Below are 15,178 nucleotides of genomic sequence, written 5' to 3' on the forward strand. Positions count from 1 at the left end.
AGATTGCTGAAGCAATGTCTGGTGCTTTAATCATTATTTGGAAAAACTAATAGGGAGTGGATACACCCTATAAAAATGAGTCAGGGCAAAAAAACCATCTTAAAGGGGAGCGGATGAGAAGGGAATTCTCGCCCAGGCAAACCTGGTTTCAGTTCTAAAAATTTTATAAAACAAAATTATTATACAATCAGTCTGCAGCTGTGTAAAAGATAATGAGGTGGTAACAGACAGCCGGCCTGCGTTGTCAGAAATAAAGCACGTCAAGACAATCTGATTTCCTTCTTTGACAAGATAACCGGGGCACTGTGCTGCGAGGAGCCATCGCAAAGATGCAGCTCGATTTCGGCAAGGTTTCCGACAAGCTGCTTCCTGGGGCGAGGGAGGGAAGGACGACAAGGACGCAATCCCCACAAGGTGGCTCTACCACTCGTCGCAAAGCAGCTCTCCGAGAGCGATAATCGATAGCTTCCTGACAAACCACGAGGACTTCCCCCCAGAAGGTCTCCGAAAGGGCTGTCCTGGACTCCCTTCAGTTCTCCGAGTCTCAGTGATGACGGGGAAAACACGAAACCTGCCGTTGTGACCAGGTCGGGTCGGGAGGGGGGTTCGGGCATCCTGGTGGAGGGGATTTGAATTGAAACGCTCTCGCTGCGTCGCAGAAACTTCCAAAACGCAGCCTGTGGAAATGTAACCGGCAGACTGCAGCGCTCCCACAGCCCCTTCCCGCTCAGGGACTGGGGATCCCGCAGCCGCAGGATGATCCGGGCTGGAAGGGCCTCGGCGCCACTCCGCCTGCAGATGCGGAGGTGTCCAAAGAGCGGCCTCCAGCCTCCTCAGGGAGACGGAGGGTTTTCCAAGGCATTGCTCTGACGGCGCCCACGGCTTCGTTCGTTTGGCTGCGCTGGGATGTAGCTGTGGCTCCCAGGTCTGCCTGCCGAGGAGGGCTGGTACAGATCGCTTCAGATCCACCGCAGAGCCCTCGAGGGCGGCTTTTCACCACRGTCACCTACCCACAGCCCAACTCCAGGGTCCGGAGGTGGTGGGAAATGACAGAAGCATTTAAAAAATTGCAGCATTGCCTTTTGCTTCGTGCTGCACTTCACATCTCCTGCTCTGTTCATATTTCCTTTCGGGTTTTCGTCCGATTTTGGGAAGGATGCGATGATTAAGCAAAATGATGTCACACATACGTATATGTACCATATACTTGGTGGTTATGTGGTGCTTTAAGTTTGCAAAGTGCTGTGCTGGTGTTAACCGGTCGGTCCAAGGGGCTTGTGTTGCACTGCATTTCTGATAAAGCATGATGGCTGCGTGTCATCTGCAAGTTAAATATAGGAGCTTCACCAGGGCAGGTTTTATTAGGACACACACTTACGTTCAAGCCTTTGCAGCTGACAGCTGAAGATCTGCAACAGTGTATATGAGTAGAGAAAAGATGAATATCTGAAAAGATATTTTTAGATCTGCATCCACAGTCTCTTCCTATTCAGTACGAAAGTATTTCTATGAAGGAATTATTTTGAATGGCTCTTAAAGATTTCCAGAGAAGGAGATTAATGTGCTGGAAGTATCATGGCACAACTGGAAAAGCTTGCCAGCTGTGTACATTTCCGTGGGCTTCATAGCTCACTCTGTCAAGTTTATCTTCCTCAGACAGGAAGATGTGGATTTCAAATAACAGTAAAGAAAGCGGAAGGGCTGGGATCAAACAGCAGCTGATGAAATGCAGAATTACCTGTGCTTGAATAGCACAGACTGGACCTGGTGGTTACTGTGGATGCAGACATCTCTCCTTAAGGCTTCCCCTTGCATACACTTTTTTTTTTTTGGGGGGGGGGGGGGTCCTACTTGAAAAAATTCCTTATCTCAAATGGCCAGGTGCAATATGATGGAGGTGCTTTGCACCAATGTTTCTTCCAGTCAAACAGCATTTTCCTGGGGTGCCAGCTGGTTCCTGGGGTGCTAGTTTTCTGCTCTACCTGACTATGTTTACAATAGGGTTGCTCTGCTGCAGTAATGGGTCTCATACCCTCTTAATTTCTTCTGCTTTTCCTTAAAATTTCTTGGAAATGTTCAGTTTAATGTTATACTTAAAAAAAGACCCGCAGCGTTTATTTTGGGCCAGTCATACCACACAGATGCTCATTGGCAAAGTTTGGGTTTTTTTCCTGCATATGCATAAATCAGTTCAAGAATCCTGAAACTGGTGCAATGTGTTTTGTTTTTTTTTGGGGGGGGGGGGTGCATCTCACCTGCAACCTTCAGGTCATCCCTTTCCATGCACATCCCGCCCAAGGCAGACCGCAGGGAGCAAGGCTCTGGCCCAGCCAAGCCGGTGGTTTGGAAAGCCCCGTGTTGTGCCTGGGGATGTCAGTGCGAACCCCAGTGAGAGGCAGTAACGGGCCGGGTTTGCAGGGCCGCGGGAACAGGGAGAGGAGCCACGTCTCGCACAGGCCCCACGACGGCGTGATAAAACCGAAGGGGTGGGAAAGAAGCGCCCAGGGAGGGGGAAGAGGAGGCGCGCAGCCAGCAGCCCGGCCCGAGCGGCGCACGGGGTGCTGGCGCGGGTCTTGGCTGGGCCAGCCGGCAGAGCGGCCGCCGTACCCTCCTGCTATCTATTTCTTTACCTTACGGCAGCTTCAAAGCTTCGGAGCCTGACTGCCATCGCCTTGAATATGAGACCCCTGCCAGATCGAAGCCGTCTTTGGGAAGCCTTCGAAAGCAGAGAGGAGTGTGCCACGCCTGCCCCGGGACCTGCACCACCTCCGTCGCTGTGTCCCGTCAGCAGCTCCCTCCTGCGCGGGTGCCGCTGCACAGCTCTGTCCTCCCCGCACGTTGCCCTGCCTTCTGCTGTGCCAATAGTCCTCTTTCGACTTAATTTCATAGCACTTCCAGGTGATGGGCTTTCCTTTCCAGAAGAATAACAGAAGCTTAACCTTAAATACCATCCTTAAATGCCAACTATGATCCTGCGCTCGATAGATCACAAAACATTGATGCTCAGGTAATAAAAGACTATTTTATGAGGAAAAGAAGAACTTCAGTCTGAATAAAAGCATTCTCAAAGTGCTACTGTGCTTTTTTGTTGTTGTCGTTCTTGCTTTATTTTAAAGCAAATTTACCAAGAGTTAAAAGTCTGGAAAACATATCAAAGGCCAAATCTAAAACCAATACTATTTATGGCCTTGCCGCTCACAGGGGTGCATCTCTGTGGCTCTAAGATCGCAGTTTAGTTTCCCAGAAACACAGCCTTCACCTAGTAAGTTAATAATAGGTCACAACTCAAAAACTAAGTTAATCATATACCTCCCAGCCAGTGTGTATCTGTATATTTGCCTGTACCCAGTGATAGTTTTCCATATCAAATAATTCAGGTGTTTTTGCATGATAAAGAGCCTGGATAAAAATACAGTTGTAGTTAAATCTGTCATCGTTGTAAAAGATGAATTTCACAGTTTTGCATCTGCTGGAAATTAGTATCTATCTGAGTCACATCCAGAAAGATGTGTCTAGTCATCCGGATGTGGCTTGGACATTGGGCACTATCCAGACCTCTTAGGTAGCCTGTCGTGGAGTATGGAGAGACAGAGATGAGGCAAAAATTGTCTGGGGCTCAATCCAGTGAAAATAATGCTTTTATTAGTGTTAAATCCCTACTAAGGTAAGCATTTTTAGGAAGTCTTTCCCCATCAGAATATAGGCAAAAGAGAGCAGAGGGGTTATGGTGAGCAAGTGAGGTGCACTTTAGATGAGGATGCTTTCCAGCAGTCTGACAACCTGTAAGAAGCTTTCTGCAGCCTTCCCATACCCTAACCTATGCTTTTCTGCCATTTCTTTAATGGAGTCGATAGCGTAATCTTGCAACAATGATGAAGCCAAGGCAATAAACATGCTGCAACACTTATGTTCAACTGCACTGCATCTGGACTAATAAAATTGGGCTACAATTGGGAAGTCCAAGCCTGTAAAATGCTGAATGCTGACAGTTGTTGCTGTCTTTCAGGGAGGTATTCACAGGTGTAAGAGCTGCATGATCCGTCTCTGGTAATGAAAGATATATCTCKTTGCCCAGCCATGATGTTCACAGCATTTCCATTCTCTTTGTTTAACCTGTCTGTTCCAATTTGCTATAGGGGTGAGGAGCTTTTGCCTACGACCCAGAGCTGTGGGGTCTTGTCACCAGTGCGACTGATGGAGCTGTGACCAGGGAGCTGTGCTGTTACTGCTGCTGCCCACCAGTTTATTCCTCCGACCATCTCTGTGTGCAGTGGCTGGACTCTTGCAGGCAATGACGTGATAGCTTGGCTGGTCTTTTCCAGCCTTTCTACTGCTCAGCGCAGCTAACCAAATGCTCAAATATACTTTAGACATGGAGGCTGGCGTTTTGCTCCTGAGCAGGAAGGGGAATAGATATCTTTCTATATTACTTATCCTCTTGGATCCTGGACATATTATCTCTTGTTTCTCTCRGCTTCATCTGTAAACAAGAGTATATGGTGAGGTGGTGAGGTTGTGTACTGCAGCTGTGTTGCACTGATAGATATCTAAGTAAGAGATGCTGCCTATGCTAGCTGTGAAGCCATAGGAAGTGTTTCATGATTCAAGATAAGAAAGTCCATCACTTCCTCCTTCTGTGCTTTGCAGAGCTGAGCTGCTGCCAAGCACACAGACAAGCCTGCTGACAAAATGGACCATGAAATGCTGGGAAGTATTGTCCTGCTCGCCATAGTCACCTTGATAAGTGTTGTCCAAAACGGTAAGCCAAAAAATAAGCATTTATTTAAGGACTGAAAGGGAATGGGGAAAAACTGAGTATGATGTATGCTGATCTGATCTTTGGACATGCAATCTCTTTTTGTATGTGTGTGTGCATTTAAGCATGACTTTGGCTTTGGGAATTATTCTTCCAAGCATACCATTTTGCATGACATTGCTTCAGTATCTCAGCAGTCACACTGTCCTATTCTGTGATATCCTAGAGTGAGTTTGTTATACGTACGCCAGCTAATGTAAGGTATAATATGTTGTGGTTGCCTGTGAGGGTGTGTACTGAGCTCCAGTGACTGGGACATCTGCTGTCCGAAGACCCTGACGTGGGCAGCCGGGGCTGCTCTCCAGGCAGAGCTGCGCTGTGAGCACAGGGGCCGGGGGAGCAGAGTGACCGTGGCATGGGGCCGGATCAGGTGTTTGCTGGGTGAGATTGCACAGAGCTGGGTGAGGCCGCTGAAACTGACTCCCTGCAAGAAGTCTGACTATCTGCTGGTATCCAGTTATCCTGCTTTTCTGCATCCCCGAGTCCTGCAGCTGGACTAGTTTTTACTAAGTGCCATCCGGAGAACGCTGCGCATTTTTTGCAATGGAGAAATTTCCTTTTTTTTGTCCCTTATCTTATTCAGACCTCTATAGCCTCAGTATTATGCTTTAGGGTCTTTTTTTTTTTAGGAAAACTATAAGTTTTTCTCTTCTGAAAACCTTTTTTTTAACTTTATCCTCATCTCTTACAAATACTTAATCAGATCAGTATTAATATTTAATACTTGGGCAGAAAATTCTGCCCAGAATACAGACAAGTGAGTGAGTTTTCCTGAAGCTGCACTGAGATTGCCCTGAGTTCAAGGAGAATTGTATCATGGGGATCTGGCACAAATGCTTGAAATCTTCAGTAACAGCTTCGGGAGGCAAATGCAAAGATTCCCGCTGAGTGCAAACCACACTGGAAAAAGCAAAAAACTGCACCTCGGTTCTTGGTAATACACTCTTCTTGGGCTGTTGCAGAGAGGGGAAGTGCCAGGGGCCACAGCATAAGCATAGCTGCCACTGAGTGAAAAAAGAGGTGAGGATTGGAGTAGTTTTGACGTAGGCACTAAAAGCAGTGTTATTCGGCCCAGGCCCATTTTGTGGTAAATGCACAGTGTGTGACGTCACCAGTGCTGGAATATGGCTCGCTGTGATCGGAGCACATGCTGCAATTAAAAAAAAAAAAAGTTGAATTTCCCGTTCTTGTTATTTAACCAGATGTCTGACTTTATGTACGGATTTGTCCTCTCACTCTGAAAGTCGAGCATTTGCATTGCAGCGTGAGACATGCTTTCGTTTCATGGAAATCAGTCTGGAAGAGTACGACCTGGCTGCCGTGAGCCGGCAGAGCTGTGCTTGGCAGAGGGCTCCGGCTGCCAATCAGAAGTGGCACATGGCCCTAAATTATGATTCTTGAGCTTGCATCATTTGATTTCCTCCTCCCAAGGTTTCTGTCTAGAAGGACCTGACCGCTAGTCCCGCAAGGCGTGCAGTAGTTACAGCAGGAGAGCAGATTGTCAGGTGTCAGGTGTACAAAACTCTTGCTATGGCTTTGGTTCAGCAAAGCACTTAGGCATCTGCTTAACTGTCTTTAAGGACATGAAGCCAGTACAATGTAAATTCAAGCTTGAATGCTCTTCTGCATCTGGTGCAGGGCTATAAAATACTTCTGATGAATGCTGTTGGTCCAGGGGTGGAGGCCGGCTGCGGTTCTGCCCCAGTCCAACATCCGTTTTCTGGTGCCTCGTTGCTGCTGGAAATCTGACTGTTCTGCAGAACGCAGCGAGCTGTCAGACGTCGCTTAGCCACACATGTCACTCTAAGTTTTGTTCTTGCGTCAGTGAGATGTTGTAATTAAAAAGCTTTGCCAGGCAAGCCGGGGGCAAACGCTGAGCAGATCAGGAAGGAAGAAGCAAAGCAAGTCAATGGAAGGAAGGGGCAATGTATGCATTTGCCAGCTCTCTGGGGGTTAAGCGTCAGCACACCACTTCTGCTCGCATGGATTTGTGAAAAAAACAGACTTGGATTTAGCTCTTTTGTACCTTAATTTGACCTCAGTCCAAGCTGCTGTGGTCTTGTCTCCACTCTTGATCCCAGAGACAGGTTCCTCCCTCTCTCTCGCACAGCCAGGCCATGAACCAGTTCACAGGAATGATCCCATTGAAAATAGACCTAACAACAAAAGTGTTTTACTTTCAGCTGGACCATCTCCCCAGCCCACCCACTGCATGCACGTGCATGCTGGCATCAGGAAGGGGACAGGAGCGCAGCCGGGCTGGAGGAGACGGTGGGATTGCAGCAGCTCCTGCTCAGAGCAGCAAGGCAGCCCTGGAGCCTCGGGGCATTGGTGCCTGCTGCAACTGAGCCAAATTAAATACCCCAGACAGGAGAGGTCCCCCCAGCCCCACTCCTCTCTCTCACTCACACCTCCCTGCTCTGCTCACTCATTTCATGCCATGTTGTGAAACTACCCTCTGGCCTAGAGGTTCAGAGTAAAAGACCAGGAAATATAATTGTGGTGTTGCAAAGAGCCTCTCTCTGTAGAGTCTCTGGTCTTCCCTAGCCATGTCAGTCTAACACAAGCCCAATGCCTTTGTGCTGTGAGAGCAAACCTGTGATCTGGCCCACCGCTGGATGCGAGCCACCAAATCTGGTCCAGTCCTCTGCAGAGCTTCAGCCTGAGTGAGCACCAGGCAGCTAGGCTCTACCTCCAGGATGCCTTCCAGGGAGATCTGGGGATCCTGCAGAGCATGTAAGAAGGACAGAGCCAAGGAGCAGCACAAGATGAGTGCCACTTCCAAGGGAAAGAGCTCACTCAAAGTGAGAGGTTCCACTCCTCCTAATGACAGCGAGACACTGGGCTCTCCAGAAGTGCAGTTGGAGCCAATTTCCTCCCAAGTGTTGCCACCTTGGAGGTTCACATGGTCCCAAGGAAATACAGCTGCTCCAGTGGGTCAGAGGTGGTCGTTCCAGGCGCTGTTGCTAGCAAATGGTCTATACCTCTTTTTTGGTTGTCTAAGCTGTTTGTGAAGTCAATGAAGAAAGATGAGCACTTCCCTGGGGTGATTTCTCTCATGATGGCAGCTCTCTGGCAGATGGATTGCCCTCTGGAGGTGCCTTTCCTCTGTTTCCCTCTGTAATCCACTGAATCCATAGAAAGGTGTTTTTTAAGAGGAAGCAACATGCTTTAAATTCTGAATTCTTTGGTCATGTTGTAATATGAAAAGTGACTTTCTAGTTCAGAAGACGGCTTTGAAAAACCTCAGAAAGACTGAAATTCCAAAGAAGGTGGATAGTAATCCACTGATTACAGAAGGAAAACATCTATCCAACATTTCTGAATGGCTAAAATGAGGTGAGACGAATCCTGTTCCTCCTCTGTGAAAGGAGCGCACATGGTGCACCTACTTCTGTCCTTTGACCTAACACATGATCCTCTGACCAAGGACAAAGGCATTAAGTTGGCAGTCAGCAGAGCATCTGAAGTACGTGCCAAAGTGCTCTGGAGAGCCTGAGCCCCATGCTCCAGCCAGAGTCACTGCAGTGATTTCATATGCCACGTCAGAGACAGTGAGAGCTTCCAGGACAATGCCTGAATTTCCATAGCCGGATCCTTGTCACGGGGGAAAGGATGGCATTTACAGCAAGCTGAAGGGAAAAGGAGTTATTTGTGAGAAGCGGTGCTGTGCTGCCACCTCACTCTGGTTGGAGAACCTCAGGGGTGGTGTGGTCCCTAGCCAGCCCCTCCAGGTCGCTGCACTCTGTAACCCTGGCATGTCGAGGCATCGGGGCTCAGCCTGGCAGCCGCTCTGCGTCACTGTGCTTGTCTGCAGTGGCACGCCGGCATTTGAGAGGCGGCGGTGCCAGCAGCAGCTGAGAGGGAGGTATATATATATATATATATATATATATATATAGCTCACTCTTGGCTTTCTCTGAAGCTGTGGCATGTTCTAGTGATTTCACGTAGGAACTCAAAGGAGGGGAGGAGGTATGCTACGTACCCCAGTGAGCCCATGTAATCCAAGACCATCAGGAAGGAGAGGCTGTTTCCCATCAAGAAAATGCCAGCCAGTCTAGTCCTCTTTGATGAGGTCCTCTTACATGACATGGACCAGTTAATAACCCCCCTGTCAGAGGCTGCAGCGACAACTGGATGCCTTTGCATGGATCCCACCGTGGCTGTGCCACAGACGGTGCCTGCTCCGGGCCCCCAGCCCTTGTCTCAAGTCCTCCCGCGCTCCAGCTAATGCACTGCACCGGTGAGCACCGAGAGGGTTCGCAGCCCAGCAGAGGCACTGGTTTAAAAATATAGGGGTTTTTTGGAAGAAAGGCTGCAAAACAGCTGGATGTACCCAGGAAATCACTCATTATTGGAAAGCAAAACACTCAGCAGCTTTTGGTGAAGGCAATTTAAGTAGAAAAGACATACAGCATCTGTGAAAGAAAAAGAGAAATAACTGTTCAGATTCCAGGGATGAAATCCTGCAATTTATCAAGTTCTACCTACTTATATTGTTATAACAATGTTTTTCCTGATGTTTTATCTTTTATATATATCTTTCACTAATATTTTAAATTGTAGAGCAGTTTGGGTACACTGAGATTGGTTACATGATAATACACAGCCGGTAATTTATAGCCCGTCAGAGGTCTGTCTGATGTATTTAGACATATGATTGATGGTCTCTGTTTTAGTGTCATTAGATAAAATGTGTTTATCATGTGCTCATGATAAATTATCTCGCAGTGCTGCATTTTTGCAGCAGTTAACATCCTGACACAAGACTATTGCTTAAATGGGGAAAACACAATATGGATACATAAAGATCAGCGAACAAGGTAGGTGTCTTTATGCTAGGACCTCAGAATAATTTCTTGAAACTGGAGCATCATTGTTACTTATTTACAGTTACCACTGACTCACCTAGCAACTTTAACACCCAACTCAAGCCGAGAAGAGAAATGTGTTGCTTTGGATGGGGGATTTCTCCAGCTCAGATTCTGATTTGGAATAAAAACCCTTTTTCTTTAATTCTCTGTGAAAGGAGTAAAACAGCAGCACAACAGCTGTTGCAGAGCTATGGCCCTAGGAGCCTTGTGATCCTTGGGTTGGGAGCTGCACGTCTGAAAAGGTGCCCTGGATGTCCCAAAGGCCATGCAGGAGGTGCAGCTCAGCCCCCCAAGTCCTCCTCACAGGGTGTCCCAAAGCGGTGGTGTTCCCGTGGGGCTGGTCCTTGCGCCCGTGTGGGGCAAAGGGTCTGCAGCCAGGGGGGCTGCAAGCCAGTACCRTGCCGGAATTGGGTTTGCAATGGGCCGGTCGGGAAAATGAACCAGCCCTGCAGGACATCCCCATTTTGGCAAGTGGGTATCACCAAAAGGGAAGTGATTCCCTTGTCTCCCGGCTTTATTAGAGAAGGAGACTTGGTTTTGGCAACCCTGACTAGAAAGCTTGTTTCCCCYGGGCATACAAGGGGCTGAGCCTGGGTCCTACTGCGGTAACGGGGCTGTGGGCTCCCAGCGAGGCGCTGCGGGGACTATCCGGGCCCCAGAGRCAGAACCTGCTGGGGGCCGCAGCGGCACGGGGCAGGGTGTGAGGCTGCACCACACTGCACCTAGGCACAAGGGGTTTGGTGACGGCACAGGGACAGAGCAAGCGTGCCGGCCGCATCCTTCCAGAGGCACGCCTGGATGCCCACAAGCGCAGAATCCGGCCCATAAGGCCAAGCCTCTGAAATACCCCCAAACTACTGAAATACCCCCAAACTACATCTCTGATCAAACCCTGTTTCTTTTTCACACAGCTTTTTTTGCTAGCAAAGTGGAGCACGAAAGTAAGCATTGCAATGGCAAAGGGTTCCAGCGGCCGGGATCCTCCGCCTTCGACCGCGTCTACACGGCCAAGTGAGTAGGCAAGTCCCGCGCAGCCAGCGGAGGGCAGCTCTGTCCTTGTTACGGCTTAGTCCAATCCTTCTGGGGCCCGCGGGTGGACTCCAAAAGCCGCCGGAGCAGGGCTGTGCTCTGCAACCCCATCGCTGCGCGCACTGCGGCGATGTTCAGGCAAGGGGCTCCCAAGTACTTGTGCTGCTTAGCCCGGCTCTGTTCCAGGCTCTGTGTGCGTTGCTCTGTTTATACTGATCTTGCAGCGCTGTGTGCAAGTATTATGTCCCTTCGTTCGGGAACCAGTTCACCCAGTAGTACCTAACGTTGGAAGGATGATACGAGCGCAATCTGTGTCCCAGACACACTGCAGCTCAGAAGGGAAAGTAGAAAGGAGCAGCAGAGAGATGCCAACTGGCTTAATAACAGGGCAGTAGCAGCACTCATAATAAACGCCTGCTCTTAGTCCCCAGGCAGTCCCCGAGCACTTGGCTTGCTGCTTCTTCACTGCTTTCTTTAGGTCTTCTTTTTGACATCCCTTAAGAGAAAGTAGAGGGGAAAATTAATTCCAATCCAGAAGAGAAAAGAACACAAAATACTTTTTATTACCCATGAAGTACTGATAATGTGCTTGAAACAGTCCAGAACACCAAAATACTGCCCTTCACAGGGGTGCAGGTGCCACCAAGAAAAGATTTCCCTCTGGAAAAGCATTTCCATCTGAAGGAAGGAATTGGAAATAATTCCTGTTCGTGCACAGAGATATGTAAACTTTGTCAGACACTCCTGCTTGCTGTGCATTTTTCCTTTGCTTGGTTTCACGCAGTTTTCCGTGCCAATAACCTGATTAACGTGACTTGATTATAAGAATTTTCCAAGCCACACAGTATCTGTTATATAGGTGYCACCATTAAACAGGTTAGCGGAGGAAAACGGCTTCGACCCGTGCCAGGCATGTCTGCAGGGCAGCCTGTTGCCGAGCAGGCAGAACAAAGGCACCTCTTATCCCAGGGAGGCAGCAGGGAAGCGAATCCGCGGGCGAGGCGGCGGCCGTGTTTGGGCACGGACACACAGACCAGCCGCTGCGAGCTGTTTCCCTGCGGTAACTGCTCGCACGCATGCTCTCTCCCCAGCGCACGTCAGGCAATTCGGGATATGTTACCGCTCAGTGACGGCTACCTTGCATTACTATGGAGTAAAAAACCTACACAGCTGCAGCAGAGCCTTTAGGAAAGCCACAGTTCACACCCATGAAACGTAACGATTCGCTTCTGTTTTCCCTGTGTTCTTATTTCTCCTGTATAAATTCCTTTCTAGCCAAAACTGCGGACACACGTACCCTACATTTCTTGCTGTGCTTTGGTGTGCTGGGCTGCTTTGTAGTCAAGGTAACACACATTTTTTTTCTCCCTTCAACCTTCAGCGATTCGGCAAGGGACAGAGCGCACTTTGCAGGTTACACTCCCAGACTGCGGAGGGGAGCCCGGCCGTCTGGCCATGCCTGGGCATTAGCTCCGCTCGTCTCCCTGCACGTCACATCATTGGCAGGGGCTGGCCAAAATTAAACAGGGACCAGATTCTCCCGAAGCCTGGGAACCCATCTCATCTAGCTCACGGGGTGGGCGAAGAAAACCAGCTTGTTTGTGCTGCGGGTGGAGGGAGTCGAGGGCCTCAGCTGGAAGAAAAGCAAGTTTGTTAGCACAAAGCTCCTGGGGGCCACGTCCACTCCAGCGAGCCRAGTGCTGCCAAGGCACCAAACCAAGCCCGGTCCTGCGGCCATCCATAGTATTCAGTTATTAGCACGCTCCCTGGCACAGTTTTGCCTTATGCCCACAAATGTGCTCCCAGGCATGATTCAGGGGCTAGTCTGGGCCAGGGACTATTCCCAGTACAGTACGGACAAGAATCCCTTGTTTTGGGAGGGGGAAAAGAGATTTTAGGAGCCTGGATGCTGGGCACACCGTGTTATTCACCCTCCGGAGTGGAAATGGGCTCATTTGAGCGGGCAGCCCTTCCCAGCCCTGAGGACAGCCCGGGGGAGGCTGTGATGAGGCGGCTGAGCTGGGTGGTCGGAGCCAGGGAGAAGGTGTCTGGGATGGGGGCAGGCAGGTGAAAGCAGTCTCCTGTCCTGAGACAAGTGCCACTCGCAAGGTATTTACCTGCATACCTAAATATGCTCCCATTTAATGCAATAGGAGTTTTCCCAAATTTAAGGTCAGGTGCGTGCATAACTACTTTCCTAGGGTCTTTGAGTATTTTTTCTGGAAGAGTGGAGTTTCTTAACTGGGAGAAGAGGGGCTTTTGCCTGCATGTGTGGGGAAAGCTAGAATTAGGGGAGAAAGGAGTGTGCTCCTATGTGCTCAGAAATGTATACTGAGCCATAGTATAATCCTTCACCTGCTCCTGGAAAAGTGCATTTATTGGCTACCTTTTATTTCTGGTGAAACCAGTGTCTAAGCTGACACACTCCTTCTCCGGCAGGACATGACCTGCAGCAGGTTTCCAGCTGGAGYAAGTGTGCATACTGCAGCAGGCAGAGCTAAGGGCAGAATTAGACCCACAAAGTTTCCTGAAAAAGGGGAGTGGGGGGAAAAAAAGTCTTCTGTTTTCCATACCAAGTTTTCTGTCCTGGTTCCACTGCTCATATCATAGCTCAGGGCTGCGGTTTCCCCACACCCCTGCCCAGCACAGGCAGCAGACGGGGACAGCATGTACAGCGAGACCTAGGCTGGCCTTTGTAACGCGTTGTTTTACCCTTTGCTCAGCGCCTGCCGCCTTTGCAGGACTGATGTACCTGTTTGTGAGGCAGAAGTACTTTGTGGGCTATCTTGGTGAAAGGACTCAGAGGTGAGAATTTGCAGACCCTCTTTACAAAACCCCCAGCAAAGCCCTGCCCTGTCACCTTCCCTGCTCACAGCATATGTAAATGCACATATGTGTTTTGTGCTTCTATTTGCCCAAGATCTTCCTTTCCTATTAATAAAGCTAATTTTGCACATGTGGAACAAACTTGTCCCACCACCTTTGATGTCTGAGAAGACATATGGGTCTCTCTGAACAGCCACTGTTGTCAGAAGCAGCCTGCGCTGAGCACAGAGGGCCAAATCCAGACCCACACTGATGCTGAAACTTCCCACCAGCATTTAAGGGCTTGTAGCTGGCCTTTGCAGAAATGCAGGTCAGAACAGAAATGGGCCCTCTCCATCTCACCACCTGAAATCTCCCAACTGGTCTCAGCAACAAACTCTGAAGCCTGAGGACTTCTCAAGTGAGATTATGTATTTTAATGAATTGCTTTTCTCCCTTTCTGTCTCCTCAGCACTCCTGGTCACTTATTTGGAAAGCGCATCCTTTTGTTCCTGTTCCTCATGTCTGTGGCTGGAATACTCAACTACTATCTCGTCTTCTTTTTTGGAAGTGACTTTGAAATGCACATAAAAACGATAACCAGTGCAATCTCCCCATTGCTGCTCATTCCGTAACATTCATTGCACTGAGGGGGTCAGCACGCTTAATATATTGATGCCCAGAAGCAGCCATAATTCAACTGTTTAAGAAATGAACCTATAACCCTTTTAGATTGCTGTAAATCTAATGCTCAGTGGGCTTTGTAGTTTGATTTAACCTTGCTTTTTCCTTCAAGAAAAAGATTTATTGTGAACACTCAGCATGCCCAAGGAATGGTAACAACTTCCAGTTAATTCTTTAGATTCTTTCTGTAAATTGCACTTTTAAAGCTGATTTCATGACTGTGAGGAGTATTTTATGATTTCAGCATAACTGTGCTGTACTTAGCTCTTGTCATGAAAACCAGGAGCCTCACAGCCTCACTCGCATGCAACCATCCTGATAGATGTGCAGCTACAGCTGCCTCCCGCAGTTATCCTCACACACCACACACAGGCTTTCGCCATCACCCTGCACGCAATTGTCCACGCAAATGTACAGTCCAGCCTCTTCACCTACCATGTCCCTTGCACTTGCTGGTGACCACGCTCCCACCAGTGCCAGAGGACGGGAAACTGGCCCCTGTCTGGTCTTCCTTGATAAATATTCATGTGCATAATTCTCCTAACACTGGTCTCATTTACACTTCAGCCTTTTTATGCTTCCAGAGGTGTGGAAAGTAGTCTTGTGTAAATGAGGATCTGGTGTATTCATGATGGGGTTGGTTTTGTTTTGTTTAATAAAGCAGCCTAAAAGGATGAAATCTGTTTTCTCCCATGTTCTTTGCACAGTGCTCGATCCCGATCCTCTGAGGCACAAACGTGCCAGTGAACGGAGCCGCAAAGGGCTGGTTCACTGCAATGGGAGCAGCGCTGGGCTCTGTGTGTGCTCTGCCTGTGCCATGAGCTCTGAAGGATGCATACTTAACAACTCCTTCTCTATTAGCAAGTTTAATTCTCTGCTTCCATCACTTACAATGTGCCCCTACAAGTCAATATCATGGAAGAGTTTGATTACAGAGGCAAACCGAGGCAGGCAAACAGACAGGCAC

General features: G+C 48.9%; 1 protein-coding gene across 2 annotated transcripts; it reads left to right on the forward strand.

Annotated features, from left to right (window-relative positions):
* Positions 1–4,642: 4,642 nt before the first annotated feature.
* Positions 4,643–14,888, forward strand: ALOX5AP (arachidonate 5-lipoxygenase activating protein). 2 transcript variants are annotated; one of them, XM_026074595.1, is made up of 5 exons: positions 4,643–4,759; positions 10,605–10,704; positions 11,998–12,068; positions 13,446–13,527; positions 14,000–14,888. In XM_026074595.1, exons 1-5 carry the CDS (start codon positions 4,690–4,692, stop codon positions 14,160–14,162), a joined length of 486 nt encoding a protein of 161 aa, XP_025930380.1. In that variant the 5' UTR covers positions 4,643–4,689; the 3' UTR covers positions 14,163–14,888. The 2 variants fall into 2 exon arrangements, with proteins under 2 accessions (XP_025930380.1, XP_025930381.1); XM_026074596.1 differs by having other exon boundaries at positions 13,464–13,527.
* The last annotated feature ends 290 nt before the right edge of the window (positions 14,889–15,178 follow it).

Source organism: Apteryx rowi, unplaced genomic scaffold (genome assembly GCF_003343035.1).
Source record: "Apteryx rowi isolate R43461 unplaced genomic scaffold, aptRow1 scaffold_391, whole genome shotgun sequence".
In the NCBI taxonomy this organism is placed as follows: domain Eukaryota; kingdom Metazoa; phylum Chordata; class Aves; order Apterygiformes; family Apterygidae; genus Apteryx; species Apteryx rowi.